The sequence below is a fragment of the Aquarana catesbeiana genome, linkage group LG10, assembly GCF_042186555.1.
Source record: "Aquarana catesbeiana isolate 2022-GZ linkage group LG10, ASM4218655v1, whole genome shotgun sequence".
Classification (NCBI taxonomy): domain Eukaryota; kingdom Metazoa; phylum Chordata; class Amphibia; order Anura; family Ranidae; genus Aquarana; species Aquarana catesbeiana.
Window position 1 is genome coordinate 179461739 of NC_133333.1, and position 21563 is coordinate 179483301.

At 42.9% G+C, this 21563-nt stretch overlaps 1 protein-coding gene across 2 annotated transcripts in view; it reads right to left on the minus strand.

The window, feature by feature from the left end:
- Positions 1–21563, minus strand: part of PANK4 (pantothenate kinase 4 (inactive)) — a 128861-nt gene that overhangs the window by 63932 nt on the left and 43366 nt on the right. For both annotated transcript variants that reach the window (XR_012236368.1, XM_073603006.1), the window contains exons 2-6: positions 11339–11421; positions 8562–8770; positions 5067–5250; positions 4669–4761; positions 4382–4535 (exon numbers count right to left, since the gene is read on the minus strand). Coding sequence is in view for 1 of the 2 variants with exons in the window: in XM_073603006.1 (XP_073459107.1) it covers positions 4382–4535; positions 4669–4761; positions 5067–5250; positions 8562–8770; positions 11339–11421 (723 nt within the window). In the remaining variant the exon portion in view is untranslated. The remainder of the gene's footprint in view (positions 1–4381; positions 4536–4668; positions 4762–5066; positions 5251–8561; positions 8771–11338; positions 11422–21563) is intronic.

Consider the following 21563-nt stretch of genomic DNA (forward strand, 5'->3'; position numbering starts at 1 on the left):
CGGCGCCACGCTGCCACCCGTGCATTCAGCATCCTCCAGCGTCGATCTGCCGATGCGTGCTTTCATTACAATCTTGGCTGACATTGGGAGGTCTTCCTGAGTTTTAGTGAGCAGTGCCTGCCATCCTATCTCAGACGTCTCCCCTTGATGTCATGCTTGCATGATGCCAGGCGGGGCCTGTTGGATATGCTGGAAGCATTTAACATCCTCTCTTGTTGGCAGCAAGTCCTTTTGTTGAACACATCTTGTGCACGCTGCACCTACCATTCCTTGACCCCATTTCATGTTAGCTAGGTAATCATATGACACTCACCTAATTTTCTATGTGTTTTGGATCCTTTTTGTAACCATTCCTTGGGGATACTTTCTGCCTTACATGTCATCTGTGCCATTCACTGGGTATGGGCCCCCCTCACTTGTTGATAGTATACATTTGTCGTCATTTATAATTTTATTGATCCACAGAATGGAGCCCACTTCCTCCATTGTTTCAGACACTTTTGGGGAATACAGATATGCTCCCCGCCCTTCCACCATATGGAATGTACCAACGAATATAGATCTTCAGACAAGAAAAAAAAAAAAAAAAAAAAAAAAAAAAAAAAAGGTATAGGAGCAGCAAAGGAAGCCATATATAAAGGGTGGGAGAGGGTAATGGAGAAGGGAGGGGAGGACCTCAGGACTGAAGGAAACCCCTCTAAATCTGTCAAAAAGTCAATAAAGGTCATTCAAAATCATGTGGGAGATCAGGAGTTATCCATAAACCTCAAGCTTTTCATTGAGTCCTTTTCGTTTATTCTTGAATTGGACTATGGTAGTTTGAGCAGACCCTAAGCTTTTGCAAGCATTTGTGAAGCTGCTGTAAAGATAAAAGTGAACCATTGCTTTTGGTGTTCCATGCAAGCTTCAACCCTTGAAAGATCTCATATGGATTTTTGTGAATGCCCCTGCCTAGTGCTGGGTATATTAAAATAGACATAGTTTCAAAAATGTTCACATTTCAGACAGTCCGAACATATAGGTTTCAGGATACCTAAACGCATTACAGCCTCTAAAACATCAGTCTGATGCATCACTACACTATTTAGCCAACCTCTGAGGGACAATATAAGCTTTTGTTAAACTGGCGTATTTAGTTTCCTCCAGAAACAAAATGTATTGATCTGTGGGCTGTAGAGTCCCAGATTCAGAGCTGATGCTCCTTTTCCCAAGTGGATGTCCAGGTCACCTTTACACATGGTTACATATACAGTCTGGTAGCGATAGTCAAAATATATGGATGGAAGAATATATTTGAGACACTATACCCTCCCCTCAAGAAGTGTCCGAACACTGGCGCTCGAAAGGCAAAATGGAGAGGGGCAAAGATGTGAGTTTGAGAGCGCTTTTGACAAAATTTGACCAGCAGGTAGCAAAACTTTTCTGAAGCACCGACTTTGTGATAAGTTTGTAGGAAGGAACTGCTTCCCCTGCATAGAAAGTAAATCCTTATGAAATCCTTGGTTCAACCAACAAAAGGAACCTTCACAGTTCTCCAAAGCCCAGCAGAAATGAAGCATTGTGGCAAAGGATGGCCATAGAGGCGTGGGATGAGATTAGCTTTCCCAAATATTTAATTGCTATCCCTTTTAAGAAAGTGTTTGGTATTGGGAGTCCATAAAACGTTATCTATGGCTAAGGGATTTATTTATCATGCTTCAAAACTAATTTGTATAGGCTTTAAGTACACGTTGGAGATTAATACATATAAACTGCACTTTAACTTTTGAGTTTAGGTTCACTGTACGACAGCATACGTTAGTCATTCTAGATATTTCTCTGTCTGGAGTATCACAATTCTACAGCTCTGAGAAGTTATATCTCAGCCATCTGAAATAACCCAACCCCATTTAGTAAACAAACTTATGTATATTATTTACAATAATTTTATCTTTATTACTTAACTTCCCAGCTGTGTCTTAGATTGGAATGTAGGCAGACTGTTTAGTCCAAAGAGGAAACTGTTCTTTGCAGACTCAGAACCCTCATATTCTGCAGGGAACCAAAAACTATACCAAAGTAATTTTGACTAGAATTATAGCTTTGCCTAGGCTTCATAAAGGTTCTGATGATCAAAGGATACACTAAATAGAAAAGATCAGAAATGTAGAACTTGCAGAATACCAAAACTGTGTAAAGGGAGCAAAGAAAAACTGAAGGTATTGTCCAAGAGTTTTGCTCATGTGGCCAATAAACAAGAAAACCTTATGGGTTTTCGGTTGGGTGTGTCCTTTTAACCTGGTTTATTAATAAACTATGTCATCTTTTGCATAACACCTTATGTGGGCATAAATCACAAAATAGATAGGAAAAGTTTTGATGTGAACACCATGCACTTCGCCATTATTTTTTCTCACATTAACATATGTTAACTTTAATCACGGAAACTGGAAAGTCTTTTTGTAACACCAAATATGCGATTTGTTAAGCATGTTTGGTCCAATATGTAGGTTGTATGACAAGGTGCCTGCGAGACTGCATACAAGACCACCTGTGTGACATTGCAAAGAACCATTCCACAAATTGTTGCATGCCACTTTAATGGGTTCCATGGTGGGGATGCATCAGCCCTTAGGGTTCAAACTATTGAGGGTGTTAAGTGTTCAGGGCGTGGAGGCGATGGTTTCAGGATTTTATGCAGGCATGATATTTTTTAGATTTTTAATTTGTCTACTAGGATACCACTGGGTTTAAATTATAAATGGGATGTAACTCAGGTTTATCAGAAATCGTGGATGATGCCTACATGAGTTAGCCTGGAACAGCTGCTTACTTTGCCTTCCACTGTATTATTGAGGTTGTTCTTTGTTGCCTTTTTACAATGCCAACCTTGTTAGTCAGTTTATTTACAAAACGTGGAGTTCATTATATTGTTTCAATGATGGAGGGTTTAAATGAATGCCATTTATTGTTTTTATTTGTCCAGTATCATTTATCTGTGGGGATGTCTGGGTGCAGTGCAGAAAGAGTTAACCCTGGACTGTCAATTACTGACTTGATATATAGACTACCTGCACACAGACACAGCGAGTTATGATTAAGTGTCAGTGAGACATGAAAGCGTCAACCTCGCTGCTTGTGTGATCTGATGTTCTGCTGATTTTCTGTTTTTAACCGATGGAAAAAAAAAAAAAAAAAAGAAAACTTGATTTTTTAGCTATGGATTTGAGGTGTGCCATCATTCATTCCTATCATTTGCAGCATCTCCGGCATGAACTGGACCTGCACCCTGTCTTGTGGCTGAGCAGTAAGTGGTACATGCCCTCTTTTCAAGTTGCTCTAGAAAGTCCTTTGCTGTCTGTTGGCAATGACTAGACTGGGAGCAGCTATCTCAGTGGTAATGCACGCTCAGAATTTCTACCATTGGTCTTCTCAGATCCAGCTTCTGCTATCCCCAACACCCATTTGTCCAAACCATAACCATTGGGGCCAACATTTACTTTAAATGTATCCAATGCCCTAGCTTAGTTCCTGCCTTTTTTCCTATGGATCTTGTTGACAAGCCACACAAAAGAGGGACATGAAGAATAATGGGTTATGTTGGCCAGCATACATAAAATGGCAGTGTTGTCCACACACAGTCTACCATTGATGTACAATGGTGTCAGGGGTACCTTACAGCTGCTGGAAAACATGTTACATCACATATGTTGAACACAAAGCTCACAGGCTGAGTACGACCACCAGGCTTGTCATGTACTCCATCACACTCAATTTTGCAGCTGGAATGTGGCAGAACTTCATTCAGTCACCTCTGGCTCTTACCCTCAGCTCCTGATACCTCATCGTCACTTTGTGTTTACAAGGGACAGCTTTGCTCTCAGAGGCTCCTGGATCTAACAGAACCCTGCCTGCAACCAGGGCAGAAAGAGAAAAATACAGACGATCAACCTGCAAGGCATGACAGAGCTGCCTACACATGGAGGTACTAGAACCGAATACACGGGTAGTAGAGTCGTCCACATAGTGAGGTACTGTACTAGGGACAGGCCAGGTTGGGGAAAGTAGAGATATGAGCAAGCTTTAGGGAACTCCTGAGCCCTGCACTCTGTACACAACACACTCCTGAGCCCTGCACTCTGCATGTACTCTAACGTACCCCAGATACAACCGGCCGTTTGAGGGTGTCAATACTGCTCCTGTGGCCCACGATAAAATGGAGTTTGACACCCCTGTGTTTACATGGTAATACGACACAACCTATGGTCTCACAAGTGCATACATTCAAATGACTGGTCACTAGGGTAATCAAACTCTTCCTTCAACAACTGACCCACCAGTAGTTGCAAGGATATAACCCTCACTTCTAACACTAAGTAACAGATTTGTTTACATCTCATACCTTTGTCTGTTGTGGCTGACTTGCCAAAGCTGCTGGCAATCAGGTCTCCCGTTAACCCGAGAATTTGGTACGCTCCTCCATATATATCTTTCACCAGCATGTCAACATTCGTATGTTGTCCCTTTGCAGCTAGTTGTAATAATTCATCAAACTTCTGTTGGTGATAAATATGTATATTTTAGAGAGAAGAAATTAAAAAGAAAAATGCTATACAGGAATTGTGGAATAAGGTTTAAAAGAGCAAAAAGTCTTAACAAAAGAAAATGCACTCTTTTGCAATGTCTGACCTTTGTCTTTGTGAGCAAAGCGCCAAGTCCCCAGAAAGTACCCCCACCTATTGAACTTCCTCCAATCCGCTCAAACTTGTCCTCTGTTTCAACCTGACATAAAAAGGAAGAATTTTCAGAAAAATGTTAATAAAAGATATGGTATGTTGCCATGGGAGACATTTAAAAAAAAAAAAAAAGAAAGTAGGTAACAGTGTCTTGACCCCCAAGTCAATTGACTTCCCACTTTGATTTTCACGGAATGCAAAAGAGAGAATCTGATTTAGAAAGTAAACACATCATATAGGATTTATTTTATTTATTATTAATTTTATCTTTCTTGCATTGGACCAAGAAATGTTACAATTTTGCTACTAATAAAATAAGTTTAAAAGAAAAAAAAAAAAAAAAAAACTCACCTTGACTATGGATACCCCAGAACCTATATTAACTAATAAATATGGGAAGATGTTGGGATGAGTGGTTTGAAATCGAAATTCAGGATCTGCATGCCTTACATAGACAAAAGCTTCGTGAGGTATATTTTTCAGTACAAAATTACAGCCCTTTATAAGACAGGTCATTTCATCCTCCTTATCCACTCTAGGAGAAGAGAAAAATAAGTCAATACTCCTTGGCAACAAATCTATAAATGTACAAAGCTACAAACACATTAGGCATAACTTTATTTTATACTCCTTAAATATAGCTTCCCCTTATGAAGTACTAAGATGCTGTTTCCATGTTATAATTAACTAAACTTGTTGTTTACCATCTGTTCCAGTTTACAAATAACTAAGGCATCAAATCAAAGCGCTCCAAAGAATATACAAAAAAAAAAAAAAGTGTGCAACTGGGTGGAATAACCCTTGAAGTTAAAGCTGAACTCCAAAATAAGCAAATATTTTCCAAATACAAAAGCCATGTGTATGCTTGAATACTGGTGGGTTTTGTGTATTTATTCCAGATTTGTGCAGTAATCAAAGTGTGAAACTTTGCTTCTGTGCTGGAGATCCTGAAATACAGACCAGTCACTGCCGCTCTCATTCCTTATGCAGGGTGACTGATCTCATCTCCGCCCCCTTCTATAGTTTTCTGCAGGCAGCCTAAAGTAGGTGGACCCGCTAGGCCCTTCCTACAGCTTTGCACAGGCTATGCACCAGAACAACTTTTACAAGGTAATATTTGGGTAAAAAATGCATTACATGCACACAAAAGATATAGATCATTTATGGCTAATGAGGAATATATTTTTTGTGCCCAAAGTTCATCTTTAAAAGTAGCCTGTCAATATAGATATGCAAGAGCTGAAATTACTAACTTATTTCTGAAGCTGCAGTCCTCAGGGCAGTCATCCTTTATACACTACTTTGCTAATTTTTCTTCATATGTTCCTGATATAGGCATATTTATTCCTTGCCATTGACTTTCAAACAAAAAATACAAAAAAGGTATCCTTCAGTGAAAACCTCAAAAGCATCAGTAGATTCAGATGTTTAAACAGCTGAAGTGATTTGCAAAGCTTGACTTTTCTTGTAAAAGCCAAGCTTGGCCCAGTTCATCCCAAGTTCCGCAAGTCCAGAAGCCTCCCTTTTAGTAAAAGTAACTACCCATCGCATAAAAAAAAAAAAAAAAAAAAAGAAGGGGGGAGAAAAAAACCTGCCACCACATACACCCACACTAGACCTGAACTCCAGGCATCATTTTTTTCCCCGTGCAGTGGGACTGACTGCACTACATGGGTTAACTGCTATTTTTTTCCCCCAAGGGCGACCAGAAACCTATTACTCCCCTGATGCTCTGATCCAGCAGCAAACAGAGCTCCCCGCAGTCCAGCTGCGGACTGTCCCTGTTGTGCTCAAGTCCAGAGCAGGCCTATGGGCGTAATGACTTCAGGAACACTCAACTGCACACGATTACTAGACCACGTGGGGGGGGCAGGAGCCACAGGGACCAGGCTTGTGTTGGGAGAATTGCAAGATTAGGCAAGTATGTCTCCATTCTCCTCTAGAAAAAAAAAACAAACAAGCAGTTAACCTGTGCAGTGTGTACAAATTGCCCAGAGTTCAGCTTTAAAGGAGGATATCCAGCCAGTAAGAGAGGCAGTCCCAACTCCTAAAAAGGAAAAAAGTTGCATTTTGCATATGATCATTTACTGATCATTTTGAGAAGAAATTTTGAGTGAAGGTGGCCACCGCTTAGCATTTTCCTTTAAACTGTACAGGCACATTGCTGTCTCTGTCTTCAACTTTAGGTCAATGACTCAGACTAGGCATATTGCAATTAAAGTCAGAACTCCTGATCTTAATATGGTTGCTATAAGTTGCATAGAAAAGTAACCAAACCAGATTGTCAACATGACAGCCAGGCAGACTGTCAATTTTCTCATTCATGGCAAACTGACAGTGTCTGTAAACGCCCAACCACCCCCCGCTGACCCATCTTCAGCAATACATCACCATTCCTTCCCCTATCTCAGCTGGAAAAAATACCCAGAAGTGCAGGATATGGGGGAGCATGTAACCTCATTTCATATGACAGTACTTGGATCTGGGGAAGGTTAACATCACTGCTCCCTCTAGGCTCCAAAACCAGACAAAATAGGCTATTTTGATGGGGCTGCAATAAAAGGAAGGAGCAGCAGAAATTGCAGGAAAGAGATCAGTGGTTTGGGGCATATTCACACACATGGTCTTTTTGCCATGAATAGGCAAAGTAACAGTGTCTCTTTAAAGTAAATTTGTGCTTTACCAATGCAGGACAAACCAAAAGATTTACTAATTAAGACCTCCACAAAAGCATATGCTTGCATTTCTTTCACCAACGACATTGTCCTATAATACAAACTGTTGTACTCCACACTATGGATGCCTGCATGGCAATGCTGATTGGCCAGCTGCTGCTATGTGGATATGTCACATGTTTCTTCACAGAATGGTGGAAGCATGAAGGAATAGCACATGTGCTACCACTTTCTGGTAGTGGCAAGCCCAGGCATTGCCACAAGGCGGAATTGAATTGCAAGTACAAACTTTAAAATTAATCTACAACCATGTTCTGCGATGGCCTACATGACCGGGTAAAGTGAATGGACTGAGGAATTCCCCTACAACACAATTTTTGGCAAGTCTAATAAAAATTGTACAGAAACTGCTCAATCATGCTGTAATATGTGCAGCCAGCTTAAAGTTATGTTACAATTTACCTTTAAGCCGGCCATATACGGATTCAAATTCAGCCAGTTCAGCAGGAACCGGACAAATTTCAATCCATCTGTGGCCAGGCTGGTTGTACTGAAGTTGACCTATCAATCGACTTCAAGTATAACCATCCTTTCGAATCGTATTCATTCGATCACTGCTGGTGGCTATAGCTGCTAACAGTGATCGTATTCTGATGGTTGGGAAAACTTCCACTGTCAGAACCCAATAGCCCAGCGGGAGGAATTCCCCCATCAACACTGACCGTTAAAGGAAAGAAAATTGCATAATGCATGGCTTGCCTTTAAGCTCCTTAGACTTCAGCTACTGGAACTATACATAGTTGTAGTTGTATGACCTTGTGGTCAGCAAATACCTTTTGTGATAGGAGTGGCATAAATCTGTTGGCTGTGCATTCATAAAGCATATAATCAACAACTCAGCCAGTTACTTCCAGGTCAAAGAACAAGTGAACCTAAAGCCAAGCACGTTATTATGAAGTTAAAGGCTGACGATTATACAAGACTATAGCTTGTAAACATGGAGTCTGCTCATTGCCAACTACTGACACTGTTATAAATCTGCTTAGCTGTACTGAATTTCTCAAGCACTTAGCTCTATAAAAAAAAAAAAAAAAAAAAGCAGGACACAAGGCATTGTCTGCAAACCTGAAATTCAACAGAAGACGTTTCTTTGCTATGCAGCAATACTCACTTTAACCCCAATTTTTTCTCTATGAGGTCTTTGAACTTGTAGGCTCCTCCGCCTGTTGCCTTGATAACTTTTGTGTCTGTATTCACTAAATGATCTTTAATAAAGTTCAGGCAGGTTTCTATGTATGTGTTTTCAAATTTAATGAAATGGAGTCGAGCTGTAATTTCTTCCTGCTCTGAAATTTCATATAACAATTTTCGATCTGCATCCTTTGAGGGGGAAGGAAAAAAAAAAAAACACCACATTTACAGCCATAGACTCGCAGATGAACTCCAGGCAAATATTTTACTTGTAAACGGATTTGTATTTATCTAATCTTCAGATTTACACAGCCCTGTCACACAGAAAAGTCAGATGGATAACATAAAAGCTCTGTTAAAAGTTAATCTATACCAGAAAGAAAGAAGAAAAAAAAAAAAAAAAAAACTGTACTGCAGCTCAGAAGCTCTGTTAAAAGTTAATCTATACCAGAAAAAAAAAACAAAAAAAAAACTGAGTGTGAGTAAAAAGTGAGTAGATGTAGTGGCCGCAATCATTTTTACAACCAGAAAAATTTCTAATAGTAGCATTGCAGTCATCTTAAAAATAAAAACATTAAATTACACACATATATATATATATATATATATATATATATATATATATATATATATATATATATATATATATATATATATATATATATATTTATATATATTTATACACACACACACACACACACACACACACATACATATATATACACACACAGGGCTTTTTTCCCCTCAAACAATAGGTGCTGGAACTTAACCATGGCCCCACAAAACCCCTCCCCCTACACACACCCTCCAAATCACATCAAATAGTGGGTGTGTTCAGTCAAATTTCACGAAAACAGTAGGAGGGTCTTAAAGGGGCATTAAGTACCAGGATTGCATTACATACAGAGTGCAGAGCTGTCACTTATAAATACAGAAACTAGGCTTCTGTGTTTACAAGTGATTGTGGTGAGCAGGCACCAAAGGGTCTGAGCCAGAGGTGGTGGAACTGAGTTCCACCAAGTTCCTCCTGAAAAAAAGCCCTGTATATACATATACACACACACACACACACACACACACACGGTTGCCACAGCACACAAATCGGGGATAAAAAAAAAAAAATGGGCCTGGGTGCACAGCGAATACTGTAGTGCATATAAACCAAAAGAGTGGCACTCACAGGTCTTGAAAGGTGAACACACAATAGCAGTTTTATTTCAACGAGGCACAAGCTCGTAAGGCTGACGAGCTTGTGCCTCGTTGAAATAAAACTGCTATTGTGCATTGCATGGACATCGAAAACACATATACTATCCAAAACATTTTAATTGCATGGGTTAATTTCCTGCTTTAGATTTGCAGATTCCCAGGTCACATTTTCACCTCCAGCCTGCTCAGTAATGACTTTGCATACCTATGTCTAAATTCTTCCCAGCTCCTGCAAAGGACAGAATAGGAAGTAAAAAGGTACCCAGGCTCTCAACCAGGGTCCTGTGGATCATATGGTTCCTCCAGAAGTTACTAGGAGTTCCTTAAGCATTGAGCAATTTCTGACCCTCAGATAAGTAACCAATGACACCAATGATCTTGCTACTCTATGTGACAGAAGGGACATTCTTCCTATCTACCACCAGTGTAAGGGACATTCTTCCTATCTACCACCAGTGTAAGGGACATTCTTCCTATCTACCACCAGTGTAAGTGACATTCTTCCTATCTACCACCAGTGTAAGGGACATTCTTCCTATCTACCACCAGTGTAAGTGACATTCTTCCTATCTACCACCAGTGTAAGGGACATTCTTCCTATCTACCACCAGTGTAAGGGACATTCTTCCTATCTACCACCAGTGTAAGGGACATTCTTCCTATCTACCACCAGTGTAAGGGACATTCTTCCTATCTACCACCAGTGTAAGTGACATTCTTCCTATCTACCACCAGTGTAAGGGACATTCTTCCTATCTACCACCAGTGTAAGTGACATTCTTCCTATCTACCACCAGTGTAAGGGACATTCTTCCTATCTACCACCAGTGTAAGGGACATTCTTCCTATCTACCACCAGTGTAAGTGACATTCTTCCTATCTACCACCAGTGTAAGGGACATTCTTCCTATCTACCACCAGTGTAAGTGACATTCTTCCTATCTACCACCAGTGTAAGTGACATTCTTCCTATCTACCACCAGTGTAAGGGACATTCTTCCTATCTACCACCAGTGTAAGTGACATTCTTTCTATCTACCACCAGTGTAAGTGACATTCTTTCTATCTACCACCAGTGTAAGGGACATTCTTCCTATCTACCACCAGTGTAAGGGACATTCTTCCTATCTACCACCAGTGTAAGGGACATTCTTCCTATCTACCACCAGTGTAAGGGACATTCTTCCTATCTACCACCAGTGTAAGGGACATTCTTCCTATCTACCACCAGTGTAAGTGACATTCTTCTGCCTGACAACTCATGTAAGGGGCATTCTTTAAACTGACTACCAATGTGAGGTGCACGTCTTATTTTCTATTTGTAAGACTCAAAATGCACTGCGAGCTGCAGATATTGTAATCATAAGCCAGGGTTTTCTGAGACATTTATTTCAATTTCTCTGTTAAAAAATGTTGAGAAAGGCTGATCTTATCTGACTGATGCGTAAGCTGTGTGTGTGTCAGCAACAATACAAGTATAATATCTAGGGAAAAAACATGCAGCTCAACAATAACAAAACGTGGAAAAGAAACAAGAACATTTCTTACCTTTCCTGTGTGATCAAAAGACCTGACCTTGGCTACCCTATGCTGAACAGTAGAATAGTATGCCAACTTTGTAAGTGAGCCACCTGGGGAAGAAAAGCGGACATTAATAAAATACATCAACCAACTGGATACTTGCAGAAGGGCCACAAAAAACACATGCCTCTTCAAAGAAGTTATTTGGGAATTTTAGCAAAAGTCATCAACTTAACAAGCAGACATTGTAGGCCAAAGGCTTAAAGCGGAGTTTCGCGAAAATTTTTTTTTTAGATTTCAGCAGCTGCAAATACTGCAGCTGCTGACTTTTAAAATAAGGACACGCACCTGTCCCGGGGTCCAGCGATGTCGGCACCCGAGACCGAACCGTCCCTCGATCCTCGGGTGCTGCCGCCGCCATTCTCACTGAGGGAAATCGGGAAGTGAAGCGCTGCGGCTTCACTGCCCGGTTCCCTACTTTGCATGCGCAAGTCGCGCTGCGCGTCTACACTGGTCCCCGTTGTGTTGTGGGAACTGTGTATTTCCCACAACACAACGGGGGTGGGCGGGAGTTTTGCGGCTAGCTATACCCGGAAGTGGGTGCAGATACTTGTATTATACAGGTATCTGCACCCCCCTCCCCCCTGAAAGGTGCCAATTGTGACACCGGAGAGGGGGAGGAATCCGATGAGCGGAAGTTCCACTTTAGGGTGAAACTCCGCTTTAATAAGGTCTTTGGAGAGGGGTTTTCTCAGCTAGGCACGCCCTCCTGCTTGCATGGTGGAGCTAAGGGCAGATGAATTCCAGGAAGTAAATGCTGCATGAATCATCCGCCCTTACCCAAGATGGCCATGGCCAGAAATGCTAGGGGTATTTTACAAAGTGATTTCTCAGTAAAATGAATTATGGGGACATGGATGAATGGGGGAGTTTGCGTTGAATATCAAAAAGGAGTTGAAAAGTAGTTTTGGTTTGTGGTGCTAGATGCAGTGTAGTTCCACTTTAAGGTTTTATAAATAATTTACACAGTGAGAGAAAAAAAAGTATTTGATCCCCTGCTGATTTTGTACGTTTGCCCACTGACAAAGAAATAATCAGTCTATAAATTTTAATGGTAGGTTTATTTTAACAGCGAGATACAGAACAAAAAAAAAAAAAAAAAAAAAGCATTTAAAAAAAAAAAAGTTATAAATTGATTTGCATTTTAATGAGTGAAATAAGTATTTGACCCCTTTGAAAAAGAAAAAAAAAAAAAAAAAAAAAAAAAAAAAAGCTAGGGCTTATAGAATGACAGAAAACACGTGAACTTAAAGTATGAACACTTTATTCTTAAATATAAAACATGGTGGTTAACTAGTTGGCTACTATGGCTACAAGACAATTGCCAAGCAGCTTGGTGAGAGGATGACAACAGTTGCGATTGCGATTATTCGCAAATGGAAGAAACACAAAATAACTGTCAATCTCCCTTGGTCTGGGGCTCCATGCAAGATCTCACCTCGTGGAGTTTCGATGATCTTGAGAACGGCGAGGAATCAAATGCTCAAAGCACATGTACAGGCCTGTCTGAAGTTTGCTAATGAACTTCTGAATGATTCGGAGGAGAACTGGATGAAAGTGTTGTGGTCAGATGAGACAAAAGTCTAGCTCTTTGGCATCAACCTAACTCGCTGTGTTTGGAGAAGGAAGAGGAATGCTGCCTATGACCCCCCCCCCCCCAAGAACACCACCCCCCACCGTCAAACATGGAGGTGGAAACATTATGTTTTGGGGAGTTTTTCTGCTAAGCCGATACAGGGGCGGATCCAGAGCCTTGTCTCGGGAGGGGCACTGCCAGAAAATACTTTTTTTGGGGGTAAATTTAACGGGGAAATGGCTGGTGTTAGCGCTTCAATCATCACAGCACCATGGTTGTTATGGTGTCAGGATGATTGAAGCGCATTATTACTATTATTACATGGTTATAAAAAAATGAAATGGTTCAACTCACCATAGAATCAGTGGGAGCCCCGAGCGTGTCACTTGCCACTGTCACCTGCCACACGTTGTGGATTGTCACTTGCCACGTCACCCGTCACTAGATGCGGATTGTCACTTGCCAGGTCCCATGCCACACGTTGCAGATTGTCACTTGCCAGGTCCCATGCCACACGTTGCAGATTGTCACTTGCCACGTCCCATGCCACACGTTGCAGATTGTCACTTGCCACGTCCCATGCCACACGTTGCAGATTGTCACTTGCCACGTCCCATGCCACACGTTGCAGATTGTCACTTGCCACGTCCCATGCCACACGTTGCAGATTGTCACTTGCCACGTCCCATGCCACACGTTGCAGATTGTCACTTGCCACGTCCCATGCCACACGTTGCAGATTGTCACTTGCCACGTCCCATGCCACACGTTGCAGATTGTCACTTGCCACGTTCCATGCCACACGTTGCAGATTGTCACTTGCCACGTCCCATGCCACACATTGCGGATTGTCACTTGCCACGTCCTATGCCACACGTTGCGGATTGTCACTTGCCTGCTATAATTGTCTGCTGTGTCCCAGAGTCAGGCTTATTCAACTGGTGACCCCCCGTCATCAGTGCTGGCTGCTGCCGCTGGGAGAGTGATGGGAGCAGAGCAAACAAAGGGCTCATCCTGAGCGGATGTGTCAGCGCTGCATCCCTCCCCAGGGGCAGCAGAGAGATGATGTAATCTCTCTGCTGCCGCGGCTGCCTGTACATTCTACAGTGAGGGTGGAACTGCAGGGATGCAGGGCGGCGCTGGGCGGTGAGAGATGATGTTATCTCTCTGCTCCCCCGCCCGCCGGCTCCCTGATTGGCCAGCAGCCGCTCACACACACAGTCTGTCACTGAGCCGCACAGCTGCTCACCAACGGAGCCGCCCGTGCTCTCAGCTGTGGAGCCGCCCGCCGGCTCTCACCCACAGTGATGCCTGCCCACCCACTCACCCACATTCTCGGAGGGGGCAATTGCCCCATTGCCCCCCCCCGGATCCGCCCCTGAGTCGATAGGACAACTTCACCTCATCAAAAGGGGTGATGGACGGGGCCATGTACCGTCAAATCTTGGGTGAGAACCTCCTTCCCTCAGCCAGGGCATTGAAAATGCATTGTGGATGGGTATTCTAGCATGAGGCTAAACAAATTCACAAAGATGTCCGGACGCCAGGTATATTGGTGCAGGTTGTGCTCACTCGGACAATGCCGGGTGCTCAGCAAGTGCTGAGAGTAAAACAACCAAGCGCCAACCCCCTGGAGCCTCGAGCCATAGGGAAGGAGGGGTGAGAGAAGGGAGGGAGTTGCTCATGAGTGCTTTATCTAGTTACAATGGACTGGCCAAAAATGTACACATGTTGGACATATACAGTCACCCAAAACTGTAGTGCAAGAACCGGGCCCCGTAAGAATAATAACTCAATACAGGGCGCAATGGGATACCGTCAGGGGTATACTCCAAAAACATTGGGGGATACTTACCAGTACACTAGGAATAGCCCAAATAGTGGGACCAACCCCCAAAATGGTAGCAAGAAATTTGGGCGACACCCTAACACGTTCTGAATACACAAAAACTACAGAAACAACTTGGCTATCAATACCCAAGAAATAAGGGGATGTTCCCCTGTGGGCACTGCCAGGTTTACCCGTATGTTCACAGAACGGCAACTTTTCATGACTCGCAAATGAAACAAAGTTTCCAGATTAGGGATCTTATCAACTGTGCTACAACTAAAGTCATCTACATGCCAACATGCCCCTGTAACAAAATCTATATTGGAAAAACCAAAACGCTACTTGAGAACAGGTTTGGGTGAACACATGAGGGAAATTATTGAAAAGAACCCATATAAACCTGTGGCGATTTTGACCAGATCCTCCTCCAGAAAGAAAAATGGTGGATTTATAGATTGGGTTCCCTTATGCTTCTGGGCCTCAACAATGAACTGAATTTACAGCCCTTTTTTGAGACCTAGGATATTGATATGCATTATCTCTATTGACTATGTAATTAATGTTTGTCCTGTTCTGTATGTGGGGACCTATGTGTGTTTGTGAAATCATATTAATAAATAATAAAATATTTACACAAATGTGAGGGGTGTACTCACTTTTGTTAGACTTACAACATGAAATGGACCTGAAGTGTGCCTGAAGTGTGCCCTGGTCTGCTGGTCGGTATACCAAAATAAGGGGGCAAAAACATTCAGGTAGGGGGTGTAGTTTTATTAGTTTTATCTTTATTGAGCAAGTTTGGTGAATGCTTGTGCCATTTCCACCTGAGGATTGGGGATGTACTGGGCGAGGTAGGCAGAGTTCCAAATGCTAAGTCTCTTAATGACGTGATCTGGGACCCATGCCGAGATGCTGCCAAGGCTGCCCCAATACTAAAGAATGACCGGAGTACTGACTAGGGTCGAGGTGTAGGCTGCGTAGAAGAACCCCCAGGTGTTTGATGAACTGGCAGGCACTCAAGGGTTTGCCCGAAAAGGTTATAGGGGACTAGAGTTTGAGTGTTCCGATAGGAGTGACAGTAGGCGGTCGAGTATGGTTACTGGACACTGGACGTTGTTTATTTTATAGAGATGGATGTCTATCCTGAAGCCTGATTGCTGGGTTTTAGACACTGCAAGGTGGAGGATAAAATGGAGTTGGTAGCGAGCCAACTACACAGAACTTGGCCTGCGGGATTGCTGTGGGTGACCTCGCTGGGCCGCCAGAACCCGTAGTAGTCTAAATAAATGGCTGCTTGTATGAGCAGACTGGGGAGAAAAAAAAAGTATTTGATCCCCTGCTGATTGCACCAGCCTGCGCAGGAAAGACATAACAGAGCGACGCGGACCTGGCTTCATCAACAAGATCGGCCTCAGACCGGTTGTTGGTGGCGAAAGCTACGGCCTGTCCTCTCCAGATATGACCCTAGAGTTGAGCGGCTGCCATGACCGGGTATAGCTTGAAGAGGGAGGAAGTCCGGGTAAACCCAGGGTTTACGAGTATCTCTGGAGGCCATGTTCCTGTAACCCAATGGTGGCCAAAAATTGCTGCGTGGAGTTGTTAGTTTGAAAGAGGGTATTGTAGACCTCGGTTCCGGATTGTTGAGTTTTGGAGACCGCAAGCTGAAGGACGTAATGGTTTTATCAACGAGTCAAGTGGTGTCCACATAGTACCTGGCTGCCAGTGCCACTAAAAGTGAATTTGTTAGGCCGTAGAAAACCGTAGAGGGTGAGGTAGATGGCTGCTTGGATGACTAGACTGGGGAACGTGTGAGGATTTTTGACATGTCCCTAAAGATGGCAGTTGTGATGGGCAAGTGTTTGCCATTTAGCTATGGGCTGATGCTTCTGGATGCCACGTAGAAGGGATCTTACTGTATGGGCCGTAAACACAGACGGCTCTCTGGGGTCCTGTAAGGACAGGAAATGCTGGATGCTGGCTAGGTATAGCCTGATAGTGTTATGAGAAGGAGCCAGTTGCATGTGGCAATACGATACCTGGTGCGGGATGGAACCTGAACTCAACTGACCTAAGTGAGAAATGATACAGAAAATGGTGAGTGGCTCGTATGAAGATGCCAATGGAGACAATTGGCCGATTAAGTACCACTGAAGAATGATGTGTGGCTGTGTGCCACTGGGAATGTGTCTGCAATAATTGCAAGAAGTCATGCTAAGATGCGATCCCTGCAATGATTGCAAGAGTTGTGCTGAAATACGTGTTTGCAACGATTGCAAGGGAGTTTATGTCAATGGAGATGTATTTGCAGTGACTGTGAGAAGTCTGTATTACTGCATGTGCTTGCAAGGACTGCAAGGACTTATGCTTGGATGCGTGTGTGCAACGATTGCAAGAAGTTATGTTTGGATGCGTGCTTGCAACGATTGCAAGAAGTTATGCTTGGATGCATGCTTGCAATGTTTGCAAGAAGTTATACTAAGATGCGTGTCTTGTAATGATTGTAAGAGTTGTGCTTAAATGTGTGCTTGCAATGATTGCAAGGGAGTTTATGTCGCTGGAGATGTGTTTGTAGTGACTGTGAGAAGTTCGTATTACTGCATGTGCTTGCAAAGACTGCAAAAGTTGTAATGGGATGCGTACTTGCAACAATTGCAAGTTATGTTTGAATGCATGCCTGCAATGTTTGTAAGAAGTTTTTACGATTGGATGTGTGCTTGCAATGATTGCAAGAAGTTATGTTTCGATGTGTGCTTGCAACGAATGCAAGAAGTTTATGCTTGGATGCATGCTTGCAACGACTGCGGGAAGTTGTGCTTGGATGCGTGCTTGCAACGATTGCAAGTTGTGATTTGATGAGTGTTTGCAATGATTGCAAGAAGTTGTGCTTGAATGTGTATGAAATTTAATCCGATATGAATCGGTTGTAAAGTGTATGGAATGAATCCGATACGAATCGGTTGTACGAAATTAATCTGATACGAACCGATTGTAGAGTGTATGAAAATGAATCCAATATAAAATCAGACTGTGGAGAGTATGAATATGGATCCGATATGCATCGCTGTGCCACCGACGCAACTAGATTTGAATCGTACTGTAGCACGTATGAAATTAAGCCGATACGAATCATTCGTAAGTTGTATACAATGAATCCTGATACTAATTGGTTTGTAAAGTGTATGAAATGAAACCAACATGAATCGGATTGTGCGACTATAAGGGGGAATAGTAGTGAGGCGAGGTTTTAACGAATTAATCGGGACCATGACAACTTCGAAGGAAGACGGGGTGTGGCTTTTTTTTTTTTTTTTTTTTTAACTTGACTGACCTGGAGGAAAATGACAGATGACAACCAGTGAAGGGTTTGACTACCTGACCTGAAAAAGTGACTTGTAACGTTATGTTGGAGTACATGGCTGGACTGACTCACAAAAGGGAGGTGACCATGCAAAACCCCAGGATCCCGAACATACCTGGAAAACAGACACCCAGGGGAGGCCCGGCAGGGATCCCCCAGCCGGGGAAAGACCAGACTGCACCGTATCTATGTCTGCAGGGGGCACATAAAAGACCTGGCAATCAAATGTATTAAAGATTAAAAAATAGTAATGGCTATGCAGGTTTGAAGTGTATGTAATACACACAGTATTTTTAGGACATGAGTGGGGCCACAGACCGCACATAAATTAAATAGGGCATCAAAGCCTCAAAAAGACTCACACTTTAAAAGCAGATTGGTTGAGAAGACGAAAACGCGTGGAGTTTCGTCTTATCAACCAATCTGCGTCTTATTCGTCTTATCAACCAGGCCTCCCCTGGGTGTCTGTTTTCCAGGTATGTTCGGGATCCTTGGGGTTTTGCATGGTCACCTCCCTTTGTGAGTCAGTCCAGCCATGTACTCCAACATATACTATTGTTCACAACAGCCTACATCCCAATGTCTATTTATCTGTTTGTTTATATGGTGTTTTTGTATCTCTATGCATAGATTCTTATATATTGCAACAAGCTCTTACCATTCCCTGAGGAAGCCAATGTCTTGGCGAAACATGTGGGAAACTGAGCTCTTGCTTTGAAGGCCGTCTCTACCTGGCCCACCCTACTGCATTGTGGTCATGTACAATATATATGTTAATTGCAGCCAATGACTTTATCGTTTCTTGTATGTATTGAATTGTGCTAAATAAAGTATTTTTTGTAATTTTACATCTACTATCTTACCTCCATACTTTTCTCCTTGGCACCGCTATAATCCCCTGCTCTCCCTATTGATCAATTACTAAGTTATTTTGGGATGAGGTGCTGCATCTGATGCAACCCGTCTAGCCATACCTTCATTTGACTTATAACGTGTTTAAGCGACAGGTGCATGAAATTAAATAAAATGAGTAAAATGTTTATGCCATGATAGAGGCACGAATCAGTGTGCGCGACTGTGCCAATGAGGCCAAGCCAACTGGGGCTTCCTGGGATGAAGCGATGCCTGACGGATGCCCTGGACTCGAATCGGGGCACGGCATGTGACAACGAAATGAATGAAATGTTTGCCTTAGAGTGAAATGAATAAAAATGTTTCGCCATGACAGAGGCACGAACCGTGCCGCCACTGCCACTGACAGCGAACCGGACTCTGGAGCATGTACTGAAATGAGGCAAGAAGAAAAAACACTAGTGCACACCGGAACAAAATCGGTGCATCACGGATGCGACCGGTTTTGAATCGGAGCATGGTACGTAACAGTGAAATGAATGAAATGTTTGCCCTGACAGAGGCACGAATCGGCTGTGCCGCGACTGCGACTGACAGTGAACCAAGCTCTGGTGCAGGTGCTGGATGAGGCCAAAACATTTTTTTTTTCCGACTGCGACAAACGACGAGTCGGACTGTGGAGCACAGAATGAAATGGGGCCAAGACAACTGGGGTGCGCCGGGACGAATCGGTGCATCTCGGATGTTACTGGATTCGAATCAGGGTGTGGTACGTGACAGTGAAATGATGAAACGAATGAAATAATTTGTCATGTTAGAGGCACATGCCATGACAGAGGCACGAATCGGTCATGCCGCGACTGCGACTGACAACGAGCCGGACTCAGGAACATGTACTGACATGAGGCCGAAAAATAACTGGGGCACACCGGGACGAATCGGTGCATCACGGTTGTGACTAGATTTGAATCTGAGCGCGGTACAGGAGACATCTTTTGTTTGCTTGCTAGATTTGGGGTTAAAGTCACAAAGACGAGCCACTCGTTCCCATTCTGTCCCTGGGGTCGATTCTTCAATGTCACTTACAAATGCCTCCTCAGCAGCCCGATTATTTGCTTTAGTCTACTGTAATAACTCATCTTGTCTTATGTACCACTCTTCTAGCTCCTTAGCAGCTTTCTCCTTCCACTCTCCTTCTTGCTTTCTAGAGTTGGCATCAAGTACTTCTAAACGACTCCTGAGGTGAAATGATAAGCCATGACAGAGGCACGAATCTGTGTGCCGTAATTGTGACCGATAACGAACCACGAACCGGACTGTGGAGCATGGTATAATACATGAGACAACAATGGAATTGGGGGAGTTTTGGGACTTTAAATGGGGCACATGGCATGTGCCCCCATCCCGGGATCAGTAAGATAAAAAAAAAAAAAAAAAAAAGGGAAGTTGGGTATTTAAATGAGGTGGAAAAACATGTAATGAAGTGTTGTCATATTGTACATATGCATACTAAATTCAAAATACAGAATAATAGTAAAATTCATATACAGAAATCAATGAGTAAGTAACATCGTAATATACGTATGCATAGAGCGGTAACATCGTATGGGTAGATGTGTACATGATAAACACTTGGTACATATATATAGCATAATCAATTAACATGACAGCTGGCAGCCAAATGAATAATACAAGGTTAAGAATAAGTATGACATATCCTGATATGAAGTTAGTAGGGCATATAACTACATCCTTAAAGCCCGACGTGTTTCTGTGTAAGATACAATTCTTCAGGGGCGGATGTTGTGGGGTGTCTATAAAAATATAAATAATAAAAAAATTAATCCTAATGTAGGTAAGTACAGCAGGTCGAGACCTGGTAATGTGGTATACCCTAGGTATTTACATGCCTGTAAGCAGCGACGGTATGTAGTATGAGCAAAACCGGAGCCGTGGGAATGGTCTGTCCCGGGAGCTGAGGTGATAGAACACCCCATATCCAAGGACTTGCACATGCAGAAACCTCCAGAAAGGACACAGGCCCCTTGTGATCAAGGTGTAACCAGTGATGAAACCCAACAAAAAATATTGATGTAGCCTAAAAAGGATAAAAAAGGTGACCATTAGTGGTGGTAGTGAAAAAATGGAGAATGAGGTGTAGTGTATAAGAACGGTGGTGGTATGAACCACCGCATCGCCAAAGGAAGATGAGTAGTGAGAGGCTGAAAAAAAGAAAACAGAAAAAAGCATGTGCTGAGAAGTACTGTCCATGAGGACACATCTGTGTTTACCTTGTGTGAAAGTGCAAGCATGGAAAGCTTCCAAAAGGTGAGCGTGCAGCCTGTGTGTGAGGGAAGGAGAACTGCATTGGGGAATGACTTTATGCGGGTCCAAGGAGGGGGGGCCCATCACCAACGTCACACGCACGACAAAAAAGAAGGGCGGGCCCAAGCATGCACGGCGGATGCCGCACGTGACCTGGTGCCGAGAACCCCACTATCGGCTGGATGGAATCAACACGCAGCCTCGTTGTGGCGCTGAAAGGTGACGACACCTCACATGCGGGGCTGCTAAG